The sequence below is a fragment of the Berghia stephanieae genome, chromosome 8 (assembly GCF_034508935.2).
Source record: "Berghia stephanieae isolate SIO BIC M18660-M18661 chromosome 8, UCSD_Bste_1.3, whole genome shotgun sequence".
In the NCBI taxonomy this organism is placed as follows: Eukaryota; Metazoa; Mollusca; class Gastropoda; order Nudibranchia; family Aeolidiidae; genus Berghia; species Berghia stephanieae.
In genome coordinates this window covers 1,146,880-1,169,183 of record NC_088367.1, presented here as the reverse complement: position 1 = coordinate 1,169,183, position 22,304 = coordinate 1,146,880, and the positions used below count along the sequence as shown (strand labels likewise).

Below are 22,304 nucleotides of genomic sequence, written 5' to 3'. Positions count from 1 at the left end.
GTTCCCTTATATATGAGTCACATCTACTCACTTTATTTTTCTCTCCATATTTTATCATGTTAAACAGACAGTAGCAATAGCTTGCTAATTTTTAAATAAGACGCTAATCTAGTGCAAAGTACTTTTCGTCTAACAGACCCAGCTACTCAATCACTGAGGGGTGGACAGGAGGGTTAAAAAAAAATAATTGAGCTTTATATAGCGCAATATTCACTAAATGTGCTCAAAGTGCTTTACAAGGGGTCCCTTGTCAACAGCAACATTTAACATGTAGGACAGGACATGGTGCCTGTTAAGAAATATTACAATTTTTCTGACACAGACAACGTTGTTAACAACCAGGTACTCATTTTACACCTAAGTATGGTCAGAGAATGTTAGTAAATAGCCTTCTCCAAGGACTCAACTATGTGCCGAGCGTGAGGCTCGAACCCTGGACCTTCCGATCCGAAAGTGAGTGTCATACCACAAGACCACATAGTCGGATTAGAAAAGAATCCCAACTTCACCTGAGATCCTTCCAGGTCCCTTTGTGTATGACGCGGGTGATCTATCAACTGAGCTATCAGGGACCCATTTTACATAGTTCACTCACTCACTCAATCCTCTCCAGGCCTGCTGGCACTTGAGGCATTGCAAGGGATCTCCACCTGGTCCTGTCAGCTGCTATTTTTGGTGCCACCTTGAGGGACAGACCACTCTGACTTAGGTCCCTCTCTATGACATGTCTCCAGGTGATACATAGTTTCTCACCTTTAATAACCTGATAAATTTTGCGTCTACAATTATCAGGACTTTATTTTGTGAGGTTTGTAACGCAATCAAAGCATATGGAATATCTCCCCATTTAATTAACAAATACAATTGACCAGATCTTACTCTGAGAAAACAGTTGAGATACGCCAGGGCCAATCGACTTTGTGTCTCATCTGTCAGTCTCTTACAACCAGTTTGTATCATCGTCATTGCATCAACCCAGCATTGGCCATAGCGAGGCATCTCAGATTTGTATCGCAGGAGTTCAAATTGACGCTTGCCTTCATTAAAACGATCCACATCCATGTCAGTTTCAGTTTGTACAACCAAGCCAAACAATATGGCAACTATAAACAGTTTTCCAGAATCCATTTTATCATAGTCAATCACTGAAAAATATATAGAAACAAATGAAATATAAGTCCATCACATTTCTCCAATTCTCTCTGTCATCACCTCCACCTTCAAGAGCATCTCGTCTCCTAATGGAACAGAGCATTCAACATTAAGTCGATCACTATCCTGTGCTTCCTTTTCTCATACTACTAACACTCACCTTGAACAGCATATGTTTTTGTTAGTTAAAACAAATGGTTCAAAATTACGATTTTAGTAACTATCAACAGGTAGTCACTCCCACCCTCTTCTTCTTCTTCTTCCTTTGATTGCGCACAATCAATTGGTTGATTATTATGGCAAATATAAAACTGCTTTCTAATCGCTCTGTATTCCTTGTTTATAAATGTTAGTCTAAAATCAATTTCCAGGGACATTCAGGGGTCGTCAACGTTGGTCAGTGATGGTTTGCGTAAGGTCTAAGTAATTGCATAGCAACTTGCCACAAAAGCATCAATTGTAGTGGCTTCGGTCACTTTAGAGTCAAGCTGGTTCCAGTCTCTGACCGTACGTGCCTATTGCCCACATTGCGTCGTCCTCCCCTCTGCTGTATGCACATGCATATTTGAGTTCGAGTCCGAATAGCCACAGGAGACTATTCAGACTCGAGTCCGAATGTGTGTGTGTGTGCGTGCAAGGGAAGAGAGAGAGAGAGTAGGTACTTTGGTAAACGTCCATTTGGCCCTCCAGCAGGGAGCCGATAAATGAGCTAGTGGCTGTGACCCGATTTTTTTTACTTTTGAGTGATGGGTCTCAGAAAAAGTTCCATTGATTTTTTGTTTATGGGTGGATTTTAATGATTGATGTCTTATTTTCTTCAGGAGAAATTACTCTATCATTTGGTGTAGTTTATTTTAAAATCAATGACAATTTAGTATAACTTTTGATTATGGATAAAGTAGGGTATAATTTAGCTTTGGATAATTAAAAGATTAGAACTTGGTAAATCAAAATTTCATGCTGGCTCGTTTATTTAACATCTTAACTTTTATATAAAATTAAATTCAGGGCAAAGTTGTATACCGCATCCATGAAATTCGTTCCAGCAAAATCCTTACTCAAATATTAGCGGCCATTTTAGACCAGTTTTGAAATCCAAATGGTGGTTACTACCGGAAATGCAACACTTTTCAGGTCACAAAGTCCATCGGTAAATAACAAAGGCAAATAGAAGACCATATTTCAGCCTTTAAACTAACATAACTTTTCTTCTGATTATCTGATTTTCACAATTTTGGTATCATTAGAATCGTGTTGAAAAGCACTTTAAAATGATATAGGTTTCATTGAGCTCAATCCAATTTGAATTTTTTACCAAAGTACCTAGAGAAAGAAGAAGAAGAAGAAGAAGAAGAAGAAGAAGAAGAAGAAGAAGAAGAAGAAGAAGAAGAAGAAGAAGAAGAAGAAGAAGAAGAAGAAGAAGAAGTGCGATAACGGAAGTGGAAGGATGCGTTTCAAAGTTACACTTAAAATAAAGGAAAGAGAAAATTTTGTTTTAAAAAACGAAGTGGCAATTCGGACCCGAGTCTGAATTGCTTCCCGTGGCAATTCGGACTCCTGACACAATGCGCCTGCGCAATCACAGGAAGTGTCGGAAGTGGAAGCTGGCTCGAAAGTGAAGCGTGGTAACGTGGGTGGAAGCTGTTCGTTCTTAGTTATCAGTTGTCAGTCCGTAGGAGGGCGAGTGAGCGAGCAAGTCACGGTTTAGAACTCCCGAAGATGACTAGATATACCCTCAAAAGCGGTGATCTATTATTCCCCTTTTTCTTACTTTTTCTTGGGTACTTTTTAATTGTAATTGTAATTCTAGAACTCCAATTTCTCCATTTTTCCTGGCACTGATATGACCTAAATGTGTTGCAAGCTCCTTAAAAAACAAAACATAGATCTAAATATTCATGGTCTTTGGGAGATTACAATTCTTAGTCGCTATTATTAACGTTAACAATCAATTTGCCCTCGCATAGAAAAAAGAGTGTCTTTGTGTAATGATTGGAAGATTTATTTGATTTGCCATGAGCGTGTTGCAAAAGATACACGAATGACATATCTTCATTATATATTTTGCTATTTGCGGCCGCGAAAAGTGCAGAGAAAGGAGAATAATATGACTTTGGGCATTGAGCGTTTTATTTAAAAGGCAGTATAGGTCGGGCTTTGACAAAAGGCAGTATCTTAATTCTTTTTTATCTTTTTTATTCTTTCCTCTCGTTTCGCTTTAAGTGCGCTTTATAATATGCCCCCAAATGGCGATTTTATAATAGTTTACTTAATTTTATACAATAAAAACTACAAAATATCTAAGAATATTTGATTTTTTCCTCCTAAATCACAAGAAATACGAAAGTATTTGTGTCAGTAACTCGGTTCGTCACTCGACTTCCGCCATCTTGTTTTGACAGTCAACTTGTCGTCTCTACTCACGAATTTACTCAAAATAAACTAATTATATACATTTTACAATGACTTATTGTACCGAAAAAGAGGTCTACGATATCTTATATATGGATGAAGACAGTGACGATGAAAATTACGCTGCTGTTCCCGAGAATATGATGCCTGATGGGGACCTGCCCTACTCACCAAATCTGGACTCGAATGACGAACCTGACGAGTAAGTATTTTTCTCAACTTTTCACAATTACATCCTCTGACATCATGTTCAAGTCAAAAAACGTACATCCTCTTGAACCCTGATCTTTCTTTTATCAGTTTCTATTAAGTTATTATTTATTTTTTCACTTTTCACCTCATTTACGAAGCATAGAAATTGGGCAAGTGGTTAGCTGAAAATGTAAACAAACATGGCTGACAATAGAAGTAGAGAGCCAAGGAGTGAGACAACGTTATTTTTATTTCTGACTTTTAGAAATGAAGATTGTGATGTTTTGTGAGAGCAGCTTTTAACAGAATTTTGTTCTTTTTTATTTCTTTTTAACGCAGTGAGACCCAAATCCAAGTACAAGATGAGGATTAGGAAGATGTCACTCGTATCCCTGGTGTTGCAATTATGAGTACAAGTAAAAGAAGTCATTACGAAAGGTGAGCAGGAATCATATTATTATACTCTATTCAGATGCACTTTGGAAGTATGACATTCTAGAAATTATCATTAGTTTATAAATTGCTTCAAATGGTTGGTATGAAGCAATGTTTTAGTATGTGGCTCACAAATAGTGAAGGTAAGAATTTCATGGATTCACAGGGAACATGAGAATGACAAACAGTTGATATACTGAATTTTGTTACTTTTGTGTATGGACTGAGTCAAACTGTCAATATTTTGTTTATTTGGTTTACCTTTGACTTATATTAAAATTGTTTTTGCAATTCTAATTCTTTTTTTTTTCTTTTTAAAAAATTCATCTCATTTCAGGTCTCAAATTCCATCTCATGAGATTCCTGGCCCTTCCAAACCCAAGAAAGTGCGCCTTGATCCTGGTCCCACAACCCCTGTCCCACCTTTTTGGTCTGAACTTGTCCCTGGTCTATTGTATGCCGGATGTGTTGAAGTTTGAGTTTGTAATTTATTTATTTTTGTGGAAGATTGCCATATGGTTTTCAAAATTTACAGTGACTTTTCTAAAAAAAAATGCAAATATTATTCTTCTGATTTATATAATCAAATGCCTTTACAAGTGCAGTTTTGTGAAATAAATATGTCACTTGTGAGTGAATTACTATTCTGGAATGTAAAATGAACCATATAATTCATTTAATCAGTCAATATCACTCATTTGAAGTAAAGCAGACCAATTTGAAATTGAAACTGTCATTTTTTGTGATATTTTTTGTTCACATATATATGACTCATATTACGTAAATATTGAACTAATATGTAATATTTGTAATCAGCTGTATGATTTCAAGTGTTATTATGGTCATTATTTTTCTCAACCATAAAAGAAATATGACATTATGGACAAACAAAAAGGCTGTTAAATTCTTTTATGTCGAATAATGCTGGATTATGCCCCTTTTTTCCAGAAAAATTGCTCGTCTCTAAGACCCTCTCAAATACTCATTTTCAGGAAATTTGCAATCAATTTTGTAAATAATCTGCAAAATATGTTGTTTGTTTGGAAAATAAATGATATTTGATTATATTTCATAACCTGAATTTTTTTCCCTCTTAGTGATTGAGAAATGTGTTGTTTTTGTGATAATGTTTTGAGACCCTACCCCAGCACATAAATCTGATTTATGTCTCGGAGAGGGTTTCAATTGTGGTATAGACATGTCACTGTGACTGTGACTGTGATAGTATGATCATTGGCAAGTACAATGATATATAACTTTACATGGTTGTGGGCCAGTAGAATGGGTTAATGGACATTTTAAATAGCACTACCCAGTCATTTTTCACTCTAGCTTTAAAATAATGGAACGTTTGAGAGTTAAAAAATACAAAACTATGAGATTCTTACGTTTGTTCCTCGTAGCTTGACTGCAAGATTTAAAAATCACCGCTGTTTGATTACAGCAGTAAAATATATATTTTGCATAGAAAAAAAATTTCGTCTTATCACTTCGGCCAATAAAAAGATATTAAATTAAACTGCTTTTCATTATAGTCTTTTACTCACACCCTGCTATTACTATTAGCTACTCGATTTGATATTGAATCAATAATTGTATATATATAATCAAGAACAATGACAAAGATATTGTGAATGGAAGATTAGCAACATTAATTGACAGTCTATACTTTAGTTCGTAAACGGGCTAGTTTCTCAATCTGCACCATTTCGAAATTCCGACTGATTGTTGACTTCGTCTTTTTATCACTTCCGGCAACAAATTTATTGACAAAATAGCAGGAAACCTGGGGGTTCATAAGTAGGCGTTATCGGTTGTTGGGAATTAAAATATCAAATAAGGAGATGGCGATGGGGAAAAGTTACCGGATTTTTCAGAAAATTCCGCCTGATAGGGAAACAGTTTATAGCGCCTTGATGGAAAATAAAGGAATTAGTGAGGCGTTGATGTTTGAGTCGGGAGCGGTTGTTCATCTCAGTAAGTCAAAGTGATGATGATTAATTTAATTATAATTTTAAGAATTATTCGCTCTCTTCTTACTCTTTCTTCATTTGAATTTGTAACCAACGGACTCTAAATATAAAACGAATATCTAAATTATTAAGAGCATAGAACGTTAAGATATATTTTCATATCTCAATCACTCAATCTCAGCAACTTTACACATTTACTGTACTGTAGACGTCACCGTACATCACTAATTAATCATAATACTAATACATATACATTTTTTTTTGTATCCATGTTCGCGATTACTTTGTTCATTGACCGGTAATAAATAAAGCTCGTTGGCTCAGATGTGTGTATCTCGTCTTATTTATCCCAAAGCGATGGGAAGTGGTTGTTGTGTGGGTGACAGTGATCTTGGAAAATTCTGGTCCTGAAGTATTTCCTTGGGTTAGGCAGGCACTTACTATACATCATCCCACTCGACTCAGATTTGAATGAGTACCTGGCTCTAGCCAGTGACAGATATTATAATAGAAGAGTGTTAGTCAAATTATGCACCTGTGACAGGCGACTGGAACTGTATGAAATCCATATCCATATATCCTGCTGGGGGAATGAGGGGGGTTTTTTTTTAGCTTTTTTTTCTATAGCACAAATCCACTTAACATGCCCAAAGTGCTTGACAAGGGCTCCCTGTCCAACAGCAACACTTAACATTTAGGATGGGACATGACGCCTGTTAGGCGAATGGCTGGGTACTCATTTTACACCTGAGTACGGTGAGAGAATGTGAGTAAAGAGCCTTTTCCAAGGACTCAACTATGCGCCGAGCGAGACTTGAACCCAGGACCTTCCAATCCAAAAGCGAGTGTCATAGTCATACCACTAGACCACATAATCTCACGGGAATGAATGAAGAGCATTGATAAGCCAGTTAAGCATAATAATAAAAAACCTGTGGCATGCACTATATATATATATGGTCGTGCATATTTTCAATATTAATTAATGTATGAATAAAGTATGATACCAGGTGCACAGTCGATACAAAAATCTAATACCCATCTATTTGCAAGGCTCTCAATTTTCTGCAGATTTGGGGAATTCCTGGATTTTTAAAAAGTTTCAGTGATTCACAGTGATCTGTCATCATAGACAGGAATCAGTGTTCTGATGAATTCTGGTTTCATGTTAATATGAAGTGGAAGATTTCCTTTTTCAATGTTGATAATGATAATAATGATAATTTTTCATGGAAATTCAAGCACCACATTTAATATTATGAATATTTCATTGGGATAGACAATGCAAGTTCTCTATATAGCAACATTGTCGGGACTAGATAAAAATGTCATTATAGATAGTTGTCATCATAGCAGTGCGACCAAAAATGGGGGGAGGGGGGGGGGGGAAAGTACTTGAATATTGGTGTCTTTTTCCAGACATCTGCTGTAGCAGTTTGAACTGAAGAAGGTTATCTCAAAAAATGATGCTATGTTGCTTCATGCAGCCATTGCTTCCTTGAAAACTTGTCGCTCCTAGCTGGTCTACAATTATCTATAATGATAGGCCATGACGTTGGAATTAAGCTGAAGCATTGTTAAGCTCATTGAGTATGGTTGAATCAAATAATAAATGTGCAATGTTATAAATCATTACTTTTGTTTCTTTTTTACATCAGCTACAGGTGAGGTAGACCTTCTGCGAAAGCAGTACACTAAAGTGATTGATGCATACGGTTGTCTGGGTGTGATGAATATCAATGCAGGTTTGTATTGGCTGTCATTTGGTGACTATTTAAATCGATGCTAACATTTTGACTGGTTATCCTTCTGATGTGAATGTGGCAGATTGAAAAATTCTACTTTTTGTCAATTTACTTTTTTTTTTAAGTGTAGAAGTTTTGAAAAGGAAATTTTAAATGTCAAAATAATTGTTATCGGTTAAGTTTGCATCAACAACGTAAATGATGGTGGAGTCTGATTAAAGTCAACACCTCGAGACTTTAAAATTTGGTTGCCTTTATATTTAACTTTAAGAGAAACAAGATGGAGGGTATCAAATGTATGTGTGCTATCAACGGATTGTGTCTAGTAGCGATGAAGGCAACTGGCTTTTTCATCTGTTTTGTAGATTGTAGGATCTGCTATTTTATATTTATTGTCGCATTTAGTTATGATTTCATTATCAAATTTTTTACTATCTTTTTTATTTATATATTGTTTTGTTGTTCATGGTAAGAATATCATTGTATTATCATCATGGTAAATTTGTCCTTTTTTTTTTTTTCGTTATTGTTATACTAAACGTGCTCAAAGCGCTTTACAAGGGGTCCCAGTTCAACAGCAACATTTAACATGTAGGATGGGACATAACGCCTGTTAGGCGATATTACAATTTTTTGGACAAAGACAACGCTGTTAACGACCAGGTACTCATTTTACACCTGATTGTGGTGAGAGAATGTGAGTAAAGAGTCTTTTTCAAGGACTCATCTATGCGCCGAGCACGAGGCTCGAACCCAGGACCTTCCGATCCAAAAGCGAGTGTCATACCACTAGACCATATAGCCGCACGATCTTTATGATATAACAACATTACCTCAGTTGGCTTCTATATATTTCAGGAAATGAAAACATTAAGATTTTGGTGATGGTAACCAGTTGTCTATCTGTTGGAAAAATTGGTGACTCGGAAGTGTTTAGAATCACAGGCGTTCACTTTCATTCCCTGAGAAACGTCCCAAATGATGAGGACCGAGTGTCAGAGGTGAGTGGCTTTCACGTTTAGTTTTAATTCCTTCCTTGTTTCATATACAGGGTGATTGAAAAATAACTCCTTATTTTTAAATTAAAAAAAAAATATTCATTTTTGTTTATTACTTTTGATAGTCCATAGCTTCTAGCAGCTTAGTATTAGTTTGACTTCAGTTATTGTGCAGGTGAGTAAATTAGGTACATCCCATCACCTATAATGTAGTTTGTTTGCTTTTTTTCTTTTATAGGTGAAGAAATTGTTGGGTTCTGGTACATTCTACTTCACCTGGGCTGAAAGTGAAGAACCGTGGGATTTGAGTCTTTGTGCTCAGAGGAAACTGCAGGACCATGACACTGACAATCGGTTTTTCTGGTAAATAAATAACAATAATGCTGAAAACTTATATAGCGCTATAACTCCGAGACACCAGACTCTAAGCGCTTAAATTACAAATTACTTTGGCTGAAACATAATCATTTACACACACAAGCACACACACATGCACACACACACACAACACAACACACAACACAAACCAAACCTATCTTGCTTCTCATACCATCTACTAAAATCAAAACAGATATGTTTTAAGCAAACGTTTAAAAATAGACAAAGATTCTTTTTCATGAATGCTCTGCGGTAAGGCGTTCCAAATAGAGGGTCCGAAATGAGAAAAGGATCTCATTCCAGCATTTTTCTGAATTCGAGGGACAACTAGTTTTGTGGAATCACTGGCCGAACGTAAGGGGCAGGGTTTTGAATATCTTTCAATTAGTTCCGAAAGGTAGGAAGGGGCAGTACCTTCAAGACAACGATACACTAAAACACAAGCTTTGAATTTAATCCTTTTCCCAACAGGCAGCCAATGCAAGTCATGAAGCAGAGGTCTGGCAGAATCGCTTCATTAATACTAGTCTGGCAGCGCTGTTTTGGACAATCTGAAGACGTTTCAGATTGTATTGCGAAATGCCAAACAAACAACATATATAACATCAATTTTGCCTGTCGTAATCTTTATCTTTATCTGGTATCCTTGACAATGGTGACAGCTGCCTGACTCCCTCAGACCCCACCGATGCATGTTTGCAGCAGTTCTGCCGTGGCCTGTCCGTAGTCAGTTTGATGCGACCCACTTTTTTCAAACTCTTGTTCTAGACCTGTAAATTCTCAGTCAATTAACTGAAATCAGTCAATTCGTCAAATTCAAATATTTTAAAAAAGGGAAGAAAGAATTCATGAATCGTAGTCGAATGACTGCAAAGTTAATTAGGAATGTTCCACAGCGCTACGCATAGCTCATGGGCCGTTTATATTAACGATGGATATATAAATTGCCAAGGCTAAGCAATGCTTTTTGAATTGCCATGTCTGAACACACCCCAGTGTATTTTCACACAGCCTTCGTGAAATTATTTTTTCACTTTCCAAACCTGTCTTAGCCAATTTTAACTGAGCCGCCGAGCGATAAATTTCACTGTTTCGTCTAAGCCAAAATTGACCACATTTACTAGAAGGACAGGAAAACTATGATAAAAAAAATTCAAACACCGGAAGTTCGTTATGTAGACACCTTCAAATCGAAAGTTATATGATTGCTACAAGCACATTTCGATTGCCTCATGTTGTAAACAAACTGGTTGACCGTTTCTAAGTTTCTTCACTGATTGGATACCTAATTATAAGGAACAATGGTAATTAGCCTAATTAATTCCCGCACAAATTAGTTTTCTGCCATTGCTTTGCTCTAGTGAGCTTGCTGTTTACCTTTCATTTTGATTCTTTGGATTTTACCGCTACGACGAATTACGAAGAAGAGTTTCAGTTTCAGTCAATTTTGATAGAGCTCATTTACAGGTCTATTGTTCTCAAATGCATCGATTCACCTTTCTAGTTCCGCATTTATCGTCCAGGCCTCACAGTCATAAAGTAACACAGAATTTACATTCTTCTTCTTCTTCAAGTACCAAGTCTGTGCCAGACATCAGTGATCATGATACACCATTCATCTCTCTGATCAGAATTTACATCAAACTTGAAAAAGCAAATTATAATGGGATTGGTGATAATAATGATATAATTTAGTTACTACATATGATGATACTTACGATACCTCCCATAGTGGGCAGGGAGGTACATACTGTGTCTTCTATCCCCCTATATCCGTTTTCCAACTGGCTTTCTGTCTTTGTCTTGGAATGAGATTACTTGGTTTTGTCTTGGCCCTGGCCAGATATCCTGGCTGAGAGGGAGACAGTCTAATGTCTAGTTAGCTTTGGGGGATGATATTTTTTTCCTTGTAAATCATCTCTCTGTTATGCACCGTATTATGTTTTATACACATATTATATATGATTTGTAAACATTTGAGTGTATTCCTCTTAGTGGTGACCTGTGCTTGTGTCTGGATGAGACTTTTAGGTGATCTCTAACTAAGTACTTTGATGGTGTGCTTTTGGAATCTACATCTGTTTCCGATTTGAACCAGTTCCCCCTTTGTCTTCATTTTTCTTGGATGCTTTAATTGTAATTCTAGAACTTTTTACTTTCCCATTTTCTCCCTTTTCATTGGCGCTGATATGACCTTAATGTGTTGCAAGCGCCGTAAAACCCTTAAAAACAAAAACAAAAGATTCTTACGATAACGATATTGATGATGGTGATAATTATAAGATGGCAACAATGGTTGTGATGATGATGATACTGATGATGATAGTAAAAATGATGGCGATGATGACAGTAACAAGATGGTGATGAAGGAAGTGAGAAAAAAAAAATAATGTGTTGTACTTGTCTAAATGACAGTGATGTCCTTTTTGTCTCAACAGGAATCGAATGCTACATGTCCATTTTCAGCGCTATGGTATTGATTGCTCTAAATGGCTTCTGAAGGTAATTTCTATTCTTATCATTACCAGCTCTTGTTGTACAATGTATATATGACTGTAGGTTATTCTAACGAAGTCATTACATCGCGAGCCAATTTAAGACTGTGTCTCTTAATAATTATAATAGTAATGAAGATGATGATGATAATTATGATAATAATAATGATATAATAATAATATAATAATAAATAATAATAATAATAAAATAATAATATAATAATAATAATAATAATAATATAATAATAATAATATATAATAATAATAATAATAATAATATAATAATAATAATAATAATAATAATAATAATAATAATAATAATAATAATTAATAATAATAAATAATAATAATGATAATAATAATAATAATAATAATAATAATAATAATATAATGATATAATAATAATAATAATAATAATAATAATAATATAATAATAATAATAATAAAATAATAATAATGATAATAATAATAATAATAATAATAAATTACATTTGTCTAGTACATTTTCAATATATTACTAATATTACATTATTCTCAATGCGCTTAACAAAGACAAGTGACATTGAGAGTGATCAATGAACAAATAGGTAAGGCAATTTGCATACATGTGCAGCTTTGTATTCTTTTTGGGATGACACTAACCTTCATACCAATGGGTTCATTGTTCTTGTTGGCTTGGCACCCCTTGCAAAGTGCTCTCTTCTTCTTCTTCCATTAAGGCCAAAACATCAGGCTGAAGGCCGATTTTTCAGCACCGACCAAGGTCGAAACCCGGACCTTCCAATCTGAAAGCAAGTGTCATATCATAAAGCTGCACTTAAGCCTTAGAGATTGTTTGTTTTTTTTCACTTTTTTGCATCCATTTAATTTTTCTTCTGTGAATTCAGGCCATGTGTGGTGGTGTTGAGATCCGCACTGTTTACGCTGGTCACCGTCAGGCTAAGGCCTGTCTCATCTCAAGACTCAGCTGTGAACGAGCAGGAACCAGATTCAATGTTAGAGGCTGTAATGACGATGGAAATGTTGCCAATTTTGTAGAGACAGAGCAGGTAAATTAAGCACCTTTTTTAAAACATTCCTTTATTCTCCACCATTATGATTTTTAAGAGTCTCCATAGCTCAGTTGGTAGAGCACTTGTACCACAAGTATAAGGTGTCAAGTGTATCGAGGTTATTTCTTTTCTAAGATTTACACCCATTCTTCATTTGAAACAGTTCCCTTGTGTCTTATTCAGCATCGGGGCAAAGATCTACACCCTGGGTGGGGTTTCAGACCTCCCATAGTGGGCAGGCGGTCACTTGCTGTGTCTTCTATCCCCTTTTATATCTGTTTTCCAAGTTGCTTTCTGTCTTTGTCTTAGAATGGGATTGCTTGGTTTTGTCCTGGCCCTTTCTGGTGTCTTTAGCTGAGAGGGAAACAGTCAAATGTATAGTAATAAATTTGGTAGATGATATTTGTTTTTGTTGTAAATAATATCTCTGTTATGTATTGTTATATTTGTTGTTTTGAATGTATTATGTGAGCATCTGTGTGTGTTCAATCTTAGTCAGATCCTTGTGTATGGATGAGTCTTTAATGTGATCTCAAACTGAACGTTGATGGTATACTTTTGGAATATACATCTCTTCCCTATTTGTACCATTTTACTGGTGCTAAAATGCCTTCAATGTGTTGCCATCGCCGTCAAATCCTTAAAAATAAAACAAACAACAAAGATCGACACCCATTTTAAAATAAATAATTGAAGTTGTCCCCCTTTGTCTTTCTTTACCAATCGGGGAATAAAAATTTAAACCCATTTTTTATTTGAAGCAACCTCCTTTCTTTACTATCAGGGCAAATGGGCTTTAGGTGTAAAATAATTTTTTATTTTAATTTAAATAACATAAAAAATTAACCCTTTTGAATTCATAAATACTGGGTGGTGGAAGGAGGAGGGAGTGGGGGGGGGGGGGGGGGAGAAAAAACAAAAAAAACAACCAGTCTACATGGCAAATGGAAATTGTTTTCTGCTGTCCTGAATTTGAAGGGATTTGTTTTTCATCATAGGTTAGTTTTATAAATACAATTGGAAACGATATTTAAGTAATGCAGCATCATATAGGAATGGTGGAAAAGATATAAAGAAAATATTCCCCCCTCCCTTCGAAAAAAAAAAAACTGCTTTGATAATAAAACCTCAGATTCTCTGTTTTTTATTATAACAATGTTTACCCAAATGGTCATTTTTACTGATTTATAGAGTTGAGATAGACATTGAGATAAACTCCAACTCGTTAGGTTTTTCCATCGACTTTTTCTAACGCTGTATCACATACCTTTTTTTCTTGTTTCATGCATTCTTACCTCTTACTCAATTTTTACATTTATAATAATATATCTAAAATCTGCTCAAGCTCAGTGTGTTAAGATCAAAGGGCAAAGGTCAAGTGTCTCTGTTAAGAGGTTGACACCACAAAACTTGCTTTTAGGTGAACTTATTTGGTTCAAATCCTTGTGAACTCTTGAAGTGTAATAGATGTATGTTGGAGGTGTGTTTTGTTGTACACAATGATGACACACAAGTGTGTTTTGTGGTACACAATGATGACACACAAGTGTGTTTTGTTGTACACAATGATGACACACAAGTGTGTTTTGTTGTACACAATGATGACACACAAGTGTGTTTTGTTGTACACAATGATGACACACAAGTGTGTTTTGTTGTACACAATGATGACACACAAGTGTGTTTTGTTGTACACAATGATGACACACACGTGTGTTTTGTTGTACACAATGATGACACACAACGTGTGTTTTGTTGTACACAATGATGACACACAAGTGTGTTTTGTTGTACACAATGATGACACACACGTGTGTTTTGTTGTACACAATGATGACACACAAGTGTGTTTTGTTGTACACAATGATGACATACACGTGTGTTTTGTTGTACACAATGATGACACACACGTGTGTTTTGTTGTACACAATGATGACACACAAGTGTGTTTTGTTGTACACAATGATGACACACACGTGTGTTTTGTTGTACACAATGATGACACACACGTGTGTTTTGTTGTACACAATGATGACACACACGTGTGTTTTGTTGTACACAATGATGACACACAAGTGTGTTTTGTTGTACACAATGATGACACACAAGTGTGTTTTGTTGTACACAATGATGACACACACGTGTGTTTTGTTGTACACAATGATGACACACACGTGTGTTTTGTTGTACACAATGATGACACACAATTGTGTTTTGTTGTACACAATGATGACACACAAGTGTGTTTTGTTGTACACAATGATGACACACACGTGTGTTTGATTGAAGTTGTACCTAGAGAGTGTTTACACCAGTCTAAGGGGCACAACTCATCGTAATGTAAAGAATAGAAGGACGAATTTTTTAGGGCCATATACAGATCTACATAAATATGTTGAATTCAATCACACATTTTGACTAAAAAAGTTTGGTACACAACACAGCCTTAAAAAACTGTATGGCATTATCTAAACCTAGTGATAATAGTAATAAGCATATTTCTATAGCGCCTTTTGTCCAAACCCCAAAGCGCTTTTTAAAAAATAAAAAAAAGTGCACATTGTTTACCCAGGTAACAATAATATTGCTAATAATAACCAAAATATCAAAACAATTAAGAGCATAAGATGGGCATCAAAAACATCATCAATACAAAAGTTACATACAGTACATTTAAAATTCAATTAAGTAAATATTTTCTGAAAAGATGTCAAATTAGTCTTTCTTACATTAAGCTGTTTTCCTCCTTTGAAAATTACAAATTTTATAAAAATCAAATAGGCTGGTCTGAAATGGTAAATAAAAAAAGTCTTCAGAACCATCAGGCCCATGAAGAAGGAGTTTATCCCAGTTTCCATAGCGTTAAACGGGCAACAGCAATTGCTTGCTATCCTTTGGATAGGACACTAGTCTATCGCAAAGTACTTTCTGCTAGCTCTGATAGAACCAGCTACCCAATTACTAGTGGATGGTCAGGGAGGTCCGGAAAAAAAATATTGACTGCACCTGGGATCAATCCTGGACCCTTTGCGTGTGAAGCGAGTGCTCTACCAACTGAGCTATCGGGACCCCAATGAAATGGTGCGGATAACAAAAACAATTATACTGCGACTTCAACCACCACCTCTGCTGCTGCTGCTGCTGCTACTACTACTACTACTACTACTACTACTACTACTACTACTACTACTACTACTACTACTACTACTACTACTACTACTACTATTATTATAATAATAATATTATTATATTATTATATAATAATAATAATAATATAATAATAATAATAATAATAATAATAATAATAATAATAATAATAATAATAAAGAAATACATTGCATCCCACTAAAATTTATTTCTTATCATCCTTCCTACTCTTTGTCAATAACAGGTTATCTTTCTGGACAAAGAAATAGCTTCCTTCGTCCAAACCAGGGGTTCTGTCCCGTTATTTTGGGAGCAACCAGGAATCCAGGTAGAGTGTTTTCTATACAATTAGAACTATTTTATATCATTTATTTATTTATTTAAAAAAAAAAAAAAAATAGAATCAACCGCCTCAAATTGTTATTAGAATTGAATTAGGCTATGTGGTCTAGTGGTATGACACTCGTTTTTGGATCGTAAGGTCCTGGGTTGGAGCCTCGCTCGGCACATAGTTGAGTCCTTGGAAAAGGTATCTTACTCACATTCTCTCACCGTACTCTGGTGTAAGACGAGTACCTGGTCGTTAACAGCGTTTTTTATGTCATAAAAAAAATTGTAGTATCGTCGTAAAAAGCTTCATGTCTCATTCTACATGTTACGTGGTGCAGTGGGTCGGGACCTTTTGTAAAGCGCTTTGAGCATGTACAGTGGATATTGCGCTATATCAAGGCTTCAGTTTATTAATGGTAAAAATAGAAAAATGATTTAACTAGGAATATTTATATGGCGTTTCTAGCACTCTCACACTATCCATTACTGCCAATAACTAGATAAATGATTTAACTAGGAATATTTATATGGCGTTTTCTAGCACTTCACACTATCCATTATGCCAATAACTAGATAATGATTTAACTAGGAATATTTAATGGCTTTCTAGCACTCTCACACTATCCATTACTGCCAATAACTAGATAAATGATTTAACTAGGAATATTTATATGGCGTTTCTAGCACTCTCACACTATCCATTATTGCCAATAAACTAGATTTTAAATGATTTAACTAGTAATAATTATTTATAGCGTATTTCTGCAGATTTTCCTTGTTCAACAGACCATATGGAACTGCATTTTGATTTCATACTGTACCAGTCTTCTGTTAGACATCTTTTTGTTCTAGCACTCTCACACTATCCATTACTGCCAATAACTAGATAAATGATTTAACTAGGAATATTTATATAGCGTATTTCTGCAGATTTTCCTTGTTCAACAGACCATATGGAACTGCATTTTGATTTCATACTGTACCAGTCTTCTGTTAGACATCTTTTTGTTCTAGCACTCTCACACTATCCATTACTGCCAAAACTAGATAAATGATTTAACTAGGAATATTTATATGCGTATTTCTGCAGATTTTCCATGTTCAGCAGACCATATGGAACTGCAATTTGATTTCATACTGTACCAGTCTTCTGTTAGACATCTTTTTGTTCTAGCACTCTCACACTATCCATTACTGCCAATAACTAGATAAATGATTTAACTAGGAATATTTATATGCGTATTACTGCAGATTTACCATGTTCAACAGACCATATGGAACTGCAATTTGATTTCATACTGTACAAGTCTTCTGTTAGACATCTTTTTGTTCTAGCACTCTCACACTATCCATTACTGCCAATAACTAGATAAATGATTTAACTAGGAATATTTATATAGCGTATTTCTGCAGATTTTCCATGTTCAGCAGACCATATGGAACTGCATTTCGATTTCATACTGTACCATTCTTCTGTTAGACATCTTTTTGTTCTAGCACTCTCACACTATCCATTACTGCCAATAACTAGATAAATGATTTAACTAGGAATATTTATATAGCGTATTTCTGCAGATTTTCCATGTTCAGCAGACCATATGGAACTGCATTTTGATTTCATACTGTACAAGTCTTCTGTTAGACATCTTTTTGTTCTAGCACTCTCACACTATCCATTACTGCCAATAACTAGATAAATGAATAACTAGGAATATTTATATGGCGTATTTCTGCAGATTTTCCATGTTCAACAGACCATATGGAACTGCATTTTGATTTCATACTGTACCAGTCTTCTGTTAGACATCTTTTTGTTCTAGCACTCTCACACTATCCATTACTGCCAATAACTAGATAAATGATTTAACTAGGAATATTTATATAGCGTATTTCTGCAGATTTTCCATGTTCAGCAGACCATATGGAACTGCATTTTGATTTCATACTGTACCAGTCTTCTGTTAGACATCTTTTTGTTCTAGCACTCTCACACTATCCATTACTGCCAATAACTAGATAAATGATTTAACTAGGAATATTTATATAGCGTATTTCTGCAGATTTTCCATGTTCAACAGACCATATGGAACTGCATTTCGATTTCATACTGTACCAGTCTTCTGTTAGACATCTTTTTGTTCTAGCACTCTCACACTATCCATTACTGCCAATAACTAGATAAATGATTTAACTAGGAATATTTATATAGCGTATTTCTGCAGATTTTCCATGTTCAGCAGACCATATGGAACTGCATTTTGATTTCATACTGTACCAGTCTTCTGTTAGACATCTTTTTGTTCTAGCACTCTCACACTATCCATTACTGCCAATAACTAGATAAATGATTTAACTAGGAATATTTATATAGCGTATTTCTGCAGATTTTCCATGTTCAGCAGACCATATGGAACTGCATTTGATTTCATACTGTACAGTCTTCTGTTAGACATCTTTTTGTTCTAGCACTCTCACACTATCCATTACTGCCAATAACTAGATAAATGATTTAACTAGGAATATTTATATAGCGTATTTTCTGCAGATTTTCCATGTTCAGCAGACCATATGGAACTGCATTTTGATTTCATACTGTACCAGTCTTCTGTTAGACATCTTTTTGTTCTAGCACTCTCACACTATCCATTACTGCCAATAACTAGATAAATGATTTAACTAGGAATATTTATATAGCTATTTCTGCAGATTTCCATGTCACAGACCATATGAACTGCATTGATTTCATACTGTACCAGTCTTCTGTTAGACACTTTTTGTTCTACACTCTCACACATCCATTACTGCCAATAACAAATGAATTAACTAGGAATATTTATATGCGTATTTCTGCAGATTTTCCATGTTCACAGACCATATGGAACTGCATTTGATTTCATACTGTACCAGTCTTCTGTTAGACATCTTTTTGTTCTAGCACTCTCACACTATCCATTACTGCCAATAACTAGATAAATGATTTAACTAGAATATTTATATAGCGTATTTCTGCAGATTTTCCATGTTCACAGACCATATGGAACTGCATTTTGATTTCATACTGTACCAGTCTTCTGTTAGACATCTTTTTGTTCTAGCACTCTCACACTATCCATTACTGCCAATAACTAGATAAATGATTAACTAGAATATTTATATAGCGTATTCTGCAGATTTCCATGTTCACAGACCATATGGAACTGCATTTGATTTCATACTGTACAGTCTTCTGTTAGACATCTTTTTGTTCTAGCACTCTCACACTATCCTTACTGCCAATAACTAATAAATGATTTAACTAGGAATATTTATATGCGTATTCTGCAGATTTCCATGTTCAGCAGACCATATGGAACTGCATTTGATTTCATACTGTACCAGTCTTCTGTTAGACATCTTTTTGTTCTAGCACTTCACACTATCCATTACTGCCAATAACTAGATAAATGATTTAACTAGGAATATTTATATAGCGTATTTCTGCAGATTTTCCATGTTCAGCAGACCATATGGAACTGCATTTGATTTCATACTGTACCAGTCTTCTGTTAGACATCTTTTTGTTCTAGCACTCTCACACTATCCATTACTGCCAATAACTAGATAAATGATTTAACTAGGAATATTTATATAGCGTATTTCTGCAGATTTTCCATGTTCAGCAGACCATATGGAACTGCATTTTGATTTCATACTGTACAGTCTTCTGTTAGACATCTTTTTGTTCTAGCACTCTCACAATATCCATTACTGCCAATAACTAGATAAATGATTTAACTAGGAATATTTATATGCGTATTTCTGCAGATTTTCCTGTTCACAGACCATATGGAACTGCATTTGATTTCATACTGTACAAGTCTTCTGTTAGACATCTTTTTGTTCTAGCACTCTCACACTATCCATTACTGCCAATAACTAGATAAATGATTTAACTAGGAATATTTATGCGTATTCTGCAGATTTCCTGTTCAGCAGACCATATGGAACTGCATTTGATTCATACTGTACAGTCTTCTGTTAGACTCTTTGTTCTAGCACTCTCACACTATCCATTACTGCCAATAACTAGATAAATGATAACTAGAATTTATATAGCGTATTTCTGCAGATTTCCATGTCACAGACCATATGGAACTGCATTTGATTTCATACTGTACCGTCTTCTGTAGACATCTTTTGTTCAGCACTCTCACACTATCCATTACTGCCAATAACTAGATAAATGATAACTAGAATATTTATATACGATTCTGCAGATTTCCTGTTCACAGACCATATGAACTGCATTTGATTTCATACTGTACATCTTCTGTTAGACATCTTTTGTTCAGCACTCTCACACTATCCATTACTGCCAATAACTAATAATGATTAACTAGGATATTTATATGCGTATTCTGCAGATTTTCCTGTTCAGCAGACCATAGGAACTGCATTGATTCATACTGTACAATCTCTGTTAGACATCTTTTGTTCTAGCACCCACACTACCATTACTGCAATAACTAATAAATGATAACTAGGAATATTTATTGCGTTTCTGCAGATTTTCCATGTTCACAGACCATATGGAACTGCATTTTGATTTCATACTGTACCAGTCTTCTGTAGACATCTTTTGTTCTAGCACTCTCACACTATCCATTACTGCCAATAACTAGATAAATGATTTAACTAGGAATATTATATGCGTATTTCTGCAGATTTTCATGTTCAGCAGACCTATGGAACTGCATTTGATTCATACTGTACCATCTTCTGTTAGACATCTTTTGTTCAGCACTCTCACACATCCATTACTGCCAATAACTAATAAATGATTAACTAGATATTTATATAGCGTATTTCTGCAGATTTCAGTTCACAGACCATATGGAACTGCATTTGATTTCATACTGTACATCTTCTGTTAGACATCTTTTTGTCTAGCACTCTCACACACCATTACTGCCAATAACTAGATAAAGATTAACTAGGAATATTATATGCGTATTTCTGCAATTTTCCTGTTCAGCAGACATATGGAACTGCATTGATTTCATACGTACCAGTCTTCTGTTAGACTCTTTTGTTCTAGCACCTCACACTATCCATTACTGCAATAACTAGATAAATGATTTAACTAGAATATTTATATAGCGTATTCTGCAGATTTTCCATGTTCAGCAGACCATATGAACTGCATTTTGATTTCATACTGTACCAGTCTTCTGTTAGACATCTTTTTGTTCTAGCACTCTCACACTATCCATTACTGCCAATAACTAGATAAATGATTTAACTAGAATATTTATATGGCGTATTTCTGCAGATTTACCATGTTCAGCAGACCATATGGAACTGCAATTTGATTTATACTGTACCAGTCTTCTGTTAGACATCTTTTTGTTCTAGCACTCTCACACTATCCATTACTGCCAATAACTAGATAAATGATTAACTAGGAATATTTATATAGCGTATTCTGCAGATTTTCCTGTTCAGCAGACCATATGGAACTGCAATTTGATTTCATACTGTACCAGTCTTCTGTTAGACATCTTTTTGTTCTAGCACTCTCACACTATCCATTACTGCCAATAACTAGATAAATGATTTAACTAGGAATATTTATATGCGTATTTACTGCAGATTTACCATGTTCAGCAGACCATATGGAACTGCAATTTTGATTTCATACTGTACCAGTCTTCTGTTAGACATCTTTTTGTTCTAGCACTCTCACACTATCCATTACTGCCAATAACTAGATAAATGATTTAACTAGGAATATTTATATGCGTATTACTGCAGATTTACCATGTTCAACAGACCATAATGGAACTGCAATTTGATTTCATACTGTACCAGTCTTCTGTTAGACATCTTTTTGTTCTAGCACTCTCACACTATCCATTACTGCCAATAACTAGATAAATGATTTAACTAGGAATATTTATATAGCGTATTTCTCCAGATTTTCCTTGTTCAGCAGACCATATGGAACTGCATTTGA

At 35.1% G+C, this 22,304-nt stretch overlaps 2 protein-coding genes and 1 long non-coding RNA gene across 4 annotated transcripts in view; 2 read left to right on the top strand and 1 right to left on the bottom strand.

Annotated features, from left to right (window-relative positions):
- LOC144977997 (uncharacterized) overlaps nt 1-5,693 on the bottom strand; it is a 32,038-nt gene extending 26,345 nt beyond the window's left edge. The window contains exons 1-2 of the mRNA XM_078923406.1: nt 5,580-5,693; nt 880-1,145 (exon numbers count right to left, since the gene is read on the bottom strand). Coding sequence (XP_078779532.1) covers nt 880-1,128 — 249 coding nt within the window. The 5' untranslated portion in view covers nt 1,129-1,145; nt 5,580-5,693. The remainder of the gene's footprint in view (nt 1-879; nt 1,146-5,579) is intronic.
- On the top strand, nt 3,518-5,022 carry LOC144977758 (uncharacterized). Its single transcript, XR_013646396.1, has 3 exons — nt 3,518-3,766; nt 4,096-4,194; nt 4,529-5,022. It is a non-coding gene; the product is annotated as an uncharacterized LOC144977758 (long non-coding RNA).
- A 228-nt stretch (nt 5,694-5,921) lies between the features above and the next one.
- Nucleotides 5,922-22,304, top strand: part of LOC144977994 (synaptojanin-1-like) — a 54,703-nt gene continuing 38,320 nt past the window's right edge. The window contains exons 1-7 of one of the 2 annotated variants that reach the window (XM_078923403.1): nt 5,922-6,168; nt 7,823-7,909; nt 8,768-8,910; nt 9,146-9,270; nt 11,724-11,787; nt 12,668-12,829; nt 16,224-16,307. In XM_078923403.1, coding sequence (XP_078779529.1) covers nt 6,036-6,168; nt 7,823-7,909; nt 8,768-8,910; nt 9,146-9,270; nt 11,724-11,787; nt 12,668-12,829; nt 16,224-16,307 — 798 coding nt within the window. In that variant the 5' untranslated portion in view covers nt 5,922-6,035. The remainder of the gene's footprint in view (nt 6,169-7,822; nt 7,910-8,767; nt 8,911-9,145; nt 9,271-11,723; nt 11,788-12,667; nt 12,830-16,223; nt 16,308-22,304) is intronic. The other variant, XM_078923404.1, reaches the window with a different exon arrangement.